Source organism: Merops nubicus, unplaced genomic scaffold (genome assembly GCF_000691845.1).
Source record: "Merops nubicus isolate BGI_N331 unplaced genomic scaffold, ASM69184v1 scaffold11105, whole genome shotgun sequence".
NCBI classification, from domain to species: domain Eukaryota; kingdom Metazoa; phylum Chordata; class Aves; order Coraciiformes; family Meropidae; genus Merops; species Merops nubicus.
In genome coordinates, this window is record NW_008610319.1 from 14,063 (window position 1) to 22,803 (window position 8,741).

General features: G+C 40.1%; 1 protein-coding gene across 1 annotated transcript in view; it reads left to right on the top strand.

Annotated features, from left to right (window-relative positions):
• The window catches only part of ACO1 (aconitase 1, soluble), a 24,914-nt gene that overhangs the window by 3,410 nt on the left and 12,763 nt on the right, over positions 1-8,741 (top strand). Inside the window, exons 3-8 of the mRNA XM_008940875.1 lie at positions 1,596-1,733; positions 3,715-3,784; positions 3,888-4,071; positions 5,933-6,072; positions 7,066-7,237; positions 7,700-7,800. Of these exons, the coding sequence (XP_008939123.1) occupies positions 1,596-1,733; positions 3,715-3,784; positions 3,888-4,071; positions 5,933-6,072; positions 7,066-7,237; positions 7,700-7,800 (805 nt within the window). The remainder of the gene's footprint in view (positions 1-1,595; positions 1,734-3,714; positions 3,785-3,887; positions 4,072-5,932; positions 6,073-7,065; positions 7,238-7,699; positions 7,801-8,741) is intronic.

Here is an 8,741-nt window from a genome sequence, read left to right on the forward strand (position 1 = left end):
TCCTCTGGCAGGGGGTTGGACTCGATGATCTCTGGAGGTCCCTTCCAACCCCTAACATTCTGTGATTCTGTGATTTGCTATATTCCTTGGAATATGCATGTCTTGGAATAACAAGCTGCTTCCAGCTGCTGAATACTAGTTAATTGTGTCGAGTCTAGATAATGTGGACCTTTTTTCTGGTTTTGTGAACACTCAGTATTTTCAAGGTAAAACTCTGTGGGAATTACTCCTTATTATCAGAGTTCAAAACACAAACTCTCACTGCTTTGGACTGCTCTTACAGAAAGGTAATGTTTTCAATGTCTTACTGAATTATGCCAGATCCTTACAAGTACATCAGACAGCTCTTTTTGTCTCAGCAACCAGCCAAATCAGGTAGGCTTGTTTGCAAGAGGGTTTCCCAAACTGGTTGAAAAATGTTGTGGTAGTGCATACATCTGTAGAAGATGAGAATGTAGGTGCTCAGAAGCACCAGAAACTTGTTTAAAATAAGTATGGAAGTGTGTATGATCTGTTACGTAAGATGGGTGTTGAAGTGTCAGAGCTCTTTGTTATTACTCCTTGTTTGCTTATGACTAAACTTGGGTTGGAAGTGGAGGATGGGTGGAAGACTCTCATGAGCATTACTTTGACCCTCTGTGTCGTTAACATACTTCATGTAGGATGGAAGGCTTAATTTAGGAATGAGACATAAAACCATAGAGAAAAAGGCCTGTTAACTTTTTTTTTCTGAGTCACTTCAGGTTCAAGGGCTTGCAGGGTTGTCACAAGGTAAGTGAGAAGGCAGAAATGTGAATGTTGGCCCAGAGCCTGAAAATGTGCTGTTCAAATGTCATTTGTGGTATAAGGTCTTTTGTCAGTGGTTAAGTACAAGAATTTATTAGTAAAGATGAATGGTGCACCTTATGTCTGCCTTTCATGTTTGTCCAGTGATCTGCCAACGCAGTTAAATTCACCTCTGAAAATACACCTATTCTGCGAAGCTGTGTTGCAGTTATGTCCTTTGTAATTTAAGAAATCTGATGCCCTGTTCTGCCAGTTTCACTGGAAGTGTGGAAGGCACCAAACAGCCCTAATTATGGAGTAGATTTTCCTGTGCTTTGCAAAACTTGGAAGAGATGACCCCTGACTTAAAATCAGTTAAATAAACATAGCAAAGAATCAAGGAAAGGACACTGTCTTTTTTCTGCCCTCCCCCCTTCTTTTTTTTAAACAGTCTGGGAAGGAGAGAGAGGAACAGAGCAAAAGAAGAGAAGTGAGTTCAAGGTGCCAAAGGAATGCTGGCTGGGACTAAGTTTCCAGATTTCCAGCCAAGCATGTGGAACTGCTTCTGTTACTTCATGAATTTTGGTTTTAGCTTTTTGTTTTTATAGAGTGCAGGATATAGATACAGTTCTGTCCTTTCTGCTCTTTATCTTCCCAAGGGTACTGTCTCTGCTACAGAATAATGTTTCTAAGACTCAGGGTAAAGCTGTGGTTTGCTTTGTATGGGACAGTAGGTGTCTGATCTGGATCTCAGGATCTTGGTTGTGTTTGTTTTGTTGTTTTTTTCTTTTCCAAATTGTTCCACCTTGTGTATTTCTCCTTTGGTTTAGTGGGGTACCAGCAGTGGTTGACTTTGCTGCGATGCGTGATGCTGTGAAGAAACTTGGTGGGGACCCTGAAAAAATCAATCCTATCTGTCCAGCTGATCTCGTGATAGATCATTCCATCCAGGTTGATTTTAACCGGCGGTAAGGATACCAAATAACTCAGGTCTTAATACTTATTAGTGGTAGTAAGTAAGTTGGATCCAGTTACTGATAATAAAGGTGGTCCTGTTGGTGTTATTCTTACCCTTTGGACTATAACGTCCTAGACTCTAACACATGTTTAAGTTAGACAGTTGTATCAGTTGCTGTGAATTAGGTGGAGGAATTTTGTTTTTTTTTCTGTGTTGATCTCTCACCAGCACAAGCCTAGGCTGCATGTTGGTAGAAATAGGCTTAGTCCAGACTGTGGTGATCATAATTTTCCATAGTAAAACTGTATTATTATTAGTTGCTCAGAAATAGCTTTTTTTCCATACGGACTTTTTTGACCCTATAGGGCTTTTTGGAAAGAACAAGTGAGAATGCCTCCTTTCTTCCTTATTTATAGAAGAATAGACCTGAGCTACCCTAGCCCAGCTCCGAGGAGCTGTCTGCTAGTTCATTACCTCCACGCAGAAGAGCACAAGACACTGATTAATATGGCCCCTGTAAGTACAGGAAAGAAACATAATGCTTTCAGTCCTCAGCATGTGACAAAGAGACAAGCACTCACTGGACCCACAGTGAAATACAAGACCTCTGCATAGGGGACCTTCTACCCTCCACAGTATCTAAAACAGGTGCTTATGAAACTAGTCCTCTGAACAGATTCTGCAATTACATGTTTCTTGGTGATTTTCTGCCGTCTTCCAAACTCCTTATTTTTTCTGATCTGCAGTTACCTTGGCTGCTAAAATACTCTGTATTTATTATCCTCTCTGGGAGATTGCTTTGAAGCAGGCCACTTAAATTATAGCATTGCAGAGAAGAAACGTGGTAGAAGGTAGAAATTAAGGAACATGAAGAGTACTTTCTCAGTGCCAGTATTTAGAGATTTCTCCAGAATAGAAACACTGAACTTCTGAGCAGAAATATATTGTGAAGCCTGCTTCATAGAAGAGTGTTGCCAGACAGTTTTCAAATACAACTTTTTTCTTAGATTTTTTGACTGTAGACTACTAAGGACACAAATTTTCACTGATGCCATTTCACAGCTGGCAGGGAAGAAAAGGGGACGAAAGCTTTTGTTTATGTAACTGTTGATAATCAAGTCCCTTTAACTTTTTTTCACGCTATGCATAACACTGAGTAGTTTAGAAACTCATGTAAAGACTGATCTCTGGGGTAATGGTACAAATCTGTTACACTAGAAACCTGACCTATTTTTGTTTTTTTCGCATGCATCACATAGCTTATTTAAGATCTTTGGGGAACAGTATATTTATTTGTGAAAAAGATTGGTTTTCGTCTTTACCGTGGGACAAAATCAACTATTGTGATTCTTTTTCTGTATTATTTTAATAACATTAATTTTACATTATCAGTAGTATCCAGGACTGCATTTAGGTAATTGTTTTTGCCACTAATTACTTTTTGTCATAGCCTTATTTTATTTCTGCTAGGCTCATGTGTATTTGGAGAGAACATTGTCTGATATGCTCATATGTTCTATGCTTCCGTTCATTCAAATTTTGCAAGCCTAGGTTAGGCAGCTGATTCCAGTGAAAAATCTGTTAGTCCTGTCTGCTTTGAAACATGGGCTTCAGGCAGCACTGTTGCAGGGCAGTTTTGTTCCAGTTAACTTTATTGCTTTGCTGCTTGCTTCTCATTTTGGTGTTGTACACTTCACATTGCTCTAACATGTAGTCTGGCTTTTCCCAAGCTACAAATTTTAGGCCTGCCACACATATGATGTACAGATTTGCACTCACATTTGAACCAGACTTCAGGTATTACCTCTTGAGAGTTCTTATATCCTTTTCAGTGGTTGCCTGCTATTCACAGCTGCAGTGAGATTAAAAAGATGAGATTGATCAGCATTAGTACTAGCTAATAACTTCTTTTAACTTTTGGATATGTCTCATCAGGCATAAATTTCAAGTGGATACTTTTGGTTCTGAGAGATGATTATTTTCACTTGCAGGTCAGACAGCTTGCAAAAAAATCAGGACCTGGAATTTGAAAGGAACAAAGAAAGGTTTGAATTCTTAAAGGTACCGAAAGACTTAATCCTATTTGCATGAAGTGCAATGAACTTTTGTTCTTTCAGTGCTCTTGTGCATTGAAAATGTTTTACTTCAATTCCTTCTGTTGCAGTGGGGCTCTCAGGCTTTTAAGAACATGAGGATTATTCCACCAGGCTCTGGGATCATCCACCAAGTGAACTTGGAGTACTTGGCAAGAGTGGTGATGGATCAGGATGGATACTACTATCCAGACAGCGTGGTGGGCACTGACTCACACACCACCATGATCGATGGCTTGGGAGTGCTTGGCTGGGGTATGTGCAGTGAAATGTGGGTGTGGGCTGCTGTGGAGAAAAGTTAATCTCCATGCAAGCCTGACACAATACACAGAACAACCCCAAATTCGAGAACCCTGATAAGGTCTCTTCCAGTTATTTAAGACTTTGTAACTAAGGTCCCTGTTCTGGTAACAGCCTCAGGTGATTCTTGGTGCATGTGGTGGTGTTCTGGTTTTGGGCTTTTTTTTTTTTCTCCTTTTATTAGCAGGCAAGAAAAGTAGTAAGTAAAACTTTTGGAAGCATCTTAGTCATTTGAGAAGGCAAGGGAGTTGAAGCATCATTCCATTTGTTCCTTAGTCACTTAGTGATGCTTATTCAAAGTGTTGCCTTCTCAAAAAGTACTGCAAATCTGTATTAGATTGAAGATGCTAAAATTTCAATCTGAATGAGTTAAATATAGTCAGAATTGCTGCTGTGGAAAACAGCACTATGAGCTGTATTCTAATACCAATTGTCTGCAGAATACTTGTTAAATAAATAAAAATTATTTCCTTTTTAATTTGTAGTGGCAAACTGCAGTGTTTGAATACTGACTAAAAAAGTAGCTAGGAAATGAAAGTATTTGCAGTCATGCAACTCATGGTGGTAAAAACTTCAGTGGAGCTTTTGATGTTGTTGTGATATGGCAGTATTGCAATACATACTGTACAAATATGGAAGACATTGTTTTTCAAGAGCATTTGCTAGTTGTTCACAAAGGTGTTTGTCAAGTTCTGAATACCACATGTGGTAGAGGAAGGACATTGCGTTTTTTCCACCTCATCTATGTGACTGTAGAAATATTGGTTGATTGAGACTTCTGTGAAGGGTGGAAGAATTCCTGGTACCTTAGAATGCAAGTGTAATAAGTTCACTTTATTTAAAACTATGACATCTTTGGAATCAGAGATGTCTCTTTTACTCTATATTTGATTGGACCTTACACATGGAGCCACCATTTATATGATGTCGCAACACCAATAGCTGCCTGGAGGAATGCATCTGTAAACTCACACCATTTTTCTCCAGAATCTGAAAAGTATGACTGGGAAAAGTCCATACTTCACGTGTTCAAAGTGGACGCTCTTGGATCCAGCATTTCTTGCTAGTGGCTGGTAACACTGAACTTGCTTCATGCCTGTCTTTGGTATCCTGTCACTCATGTCAACTAACTCAACTGTTTAAAAGTGATTCAGCAGCTAAGGAAAGGAGTCACATGACTGGATCTGTCATAGAATTGTATTTTGAATTAACATACCTCATTTTACATAAAATAAATAGGAAGTTATTTTTTATAACTGTTATTAGATTAAGTGGGAAAGAGGATAGGAGTAGTAGTTCGGCATACATGAGCAACTCTTAAGGCAATTTGTTCTAGCTCAGTATTAATTGAGCTAATCAAAAGGTAGAGGAGGTTTAAAAGTGTAAGATAAACATGAGAAGGACTTTCTGTGGGCAAAACGTTATAAAACTGCTGCCTAATGCCAAATTGCTAGTAAATAACATGTTTTTTAGATACTTTACCTTATTGAATTAGCTAAAAGGAGTAAATAAAACTTCCATCTGTTACTGTAAAAGCCAAGTGTCCTCAGAGTAAATTACTCAGATTTACATAACAGCCTATCAAATGTCTGAGGAACAAGAATGAAATGGAAAGAAATTAAAAAGCCCAACCTTGCAGAAACTGAAGCGAGACATAGAGTGCCTCTTAGCAGAAGGCTAAGCCCTTTGGCTGTCTGCCTTCTCTCCCCTTATCAGAGCTTACATCAGTAATCACCAGCCAGTTGTACTTCATGGGTTTGTCTTTGATGCATTATTATCTCTGAGTAGTTGGATTGTGTGCTCCTGTTACATACAGGTGTGGGTGGCATTGAAGCAGAAGCGGTGATGTTGGGCCAGCCGATCAGCATGGTGCTTCCTGAGGTGGTTGGCTATAAGCTGCTAGGAAACCCCCAGCCACTGGTAACATCCACTGACATTGTGCTCACCATTACCAAGGTAACGAACGCCTGCTGTCCTGCCGTTCCTGCTGTGTGTGTTCTGTAGGACAGAGACACTGTACTGCTTGCTTAGGAGCCCTCTGTGTGCTTCCCTGTAGTCATTTCAGTCTTCTTCTACGCTCTGTTGCTCTGTGTTAGTTGAAATCAGCTGCAAATTTGCCAGGCAAACCTATTTCCCAGAAGCCGGACAAAACAGAGAGCTGCTATCTCACAGCCTGTTCAAATCCTCATGTGTAGACCCGTTTTGGAACAACAGTGGTTGTAACAGGATCTTTCTCTATTGCCTCAAAAGAAACATGATGACTTTGTTTTTTGAAGTCCCCACTTAAAATAATGCAGTGCAAAACCTAACAACATACAGTAAGTGCTGTGGTCTGATTTCTTTGATCTGCAGCTGTTTGGCTCATGTGTGGTATGTTTGTAATATATTTATTCACTCTGTGGATTGTGACTGAATTAAGAGTGTTACTGGATCAGCATTAATACTGCTGGAGGTCAAAAAACCATTACAGATGTCCATCATGGGATTCTGTCTCTTGAGAACTTGCAGATAGGGAAAGCTGATGTTTTTTTATGAGTTCTGCCTGATGTCGTGTGTTCAGTCATTTACAGTTTGATTCCTGTACTTGTACAGTTGGTTCTTCCTGTTTTCCCTGGGTTCTTCCGGGGTTTGCTGGCTAAAGACAGCACACTGTTCTCTCCTTAGAATGTCATGCTGAGAATAACACAGTTTTTCTAAGATGGACTCTAGTTTAAATGGGAGGAAGAACAACTTTAGAAGGAGTATATCCCTGTGTTGTACTTTATAATTGAAACTTTACAACTCTGCGTCCTCCTCCTCGTGCTTTAGTTACCAAAGCTTCCTGGTTTCAAATGGCTATAGAAACCTTTGAAAAAAGGTTTCTCTGATGTCAAAAGCTGGATTTCATAAAATAAATGCCCAGGTCGTTTGACACCTAGCAATGACATAGGCACTATATTTTTATAACAGCACCTTCGCCAAGTTGGAGTCGTGGGTAAATTCGTGGAGTTTTTTGGTCCTGGTGTAGCCCAGCTGTCAATTGCTGACCGAGCCACCATTGCCAATATGTGTCCAGAGTATGGAGCAACAGCTGCCTATTTCCCAGTGGATGACATTAGCATTGGATACCTGATACAAACTGGTGAGTATAAGAGGCCATGAGTTAAAGGTGTAGTAGAAAGCAAGGACTCCAGGTCTGCATGGTGTAGTCAGCAATGGGGTTGAATCAGGTGAAGACTTCTGAGCTGGATTGCTTTTTTTCTACCTATACTTGCTTATTCAGGCTGTTTCTTGCCCGTAGGATCCATGTTTAGGAAGAGCCAAGTTTTAGACTGTTTTGCAGCTGCCTGCTTAGCCTTGCCCAGACCTAGCTTGTCCAGATGACAGAAGCAGGAACCTAACTTTTTATTCTGCAAAAGCCATGAAGTCTACTCAATCACTTTGTTTCTAGTGAGTCTCTAGTATTTGTGCTGGAAGGGTCTTGTAGTGGAGTGTTCAGTGTGAATAGCAAAATAGCCTGCTAAACATTTTTCTTTTTCTGCACATAGTTGTTCCTCAGTTTCATTTGCATTTTTGTTTTTGCTCTATCTGACTCTCACCCTAGGCCGCGATAAAGAGAAAGTTATGTTCGTAGAGAAGTATCTTGAGGCTGTGGGGATGCTGAGAGATTTCAAGAACTCCTCTCAGGATCCGGACTTCACACAGGTTAGAAACTACTCTGTCTTTTGGCTCCTTGCTTTACACCCTGCCCTACTTTAATATGCCAGTTGTCTGGTTTTCACAGGAACTAGGAAGTAGTCAAGGCACACCTTATACTTTGTTTTGGTCCATTCAGCTGTCTTAACCTAGGGCTTGGTGGAATGAGCAAGCTGGCTTTCCAGGTGTGAAAACCTGGGCACAAGTATAGGTCAGCTTCACAACTGAGCTCTAGCTGATACATGTTCTGCACTTTGATCTGTGTAGTTTTGAGAAGTCCACTCTAAACCTAAATGCATCTATGAAGGTAGTGTGGACACTGTCTCTGTAAGCCTTGTCCCATTTTTACCTTTCTTCCATTCAGCAACTTATTTTACTGTGTGAATCAGGGTCCATAGAAGCTCTGTGTGGTAACTGCAGACCACACAAGCTGTTTTCTGTGCAAGAAAGTAAAGATCTTTGTCCATGAAACCGAAGAACATTCCTGTCTTTCTCTGCAGTAATAAGTTATCTTGTAGCTTCTGTTCAAGTGTACACAATTATTAAAAAAACTTAGTAAATATGGAAAGATGCGGCACACTATAAACTGAAGTTAAAACATGGGTAAGGAGTAGGAAAATTTGATAAACTTTGTGTCATAATAGACTGAAAGATTTCCCGAAGGCCAAGACAAATAGTCTGCTTTGGCTTGTACCAGGATTTCTTCATGTCATGGTTTTCTGACCCTGCTGCCAGTATGTGAAAGGACGTAATTCTAAAAATCATCTATATTATTTAGATGCTTCAGTTACACATTTGGTTTTCAATAACTGGGGTGCTTTTGAGAGACATGCCTGGAAGCTGGCGGGGTCCAAAAGTAGAACGGTTCCTTTTCTTTTGATCTTTCCCTTCTCATTTGTCTGTGTTAATTTCTGCAAAGATAAAGATGTGCAGACGTAGCCTTGGTTCAG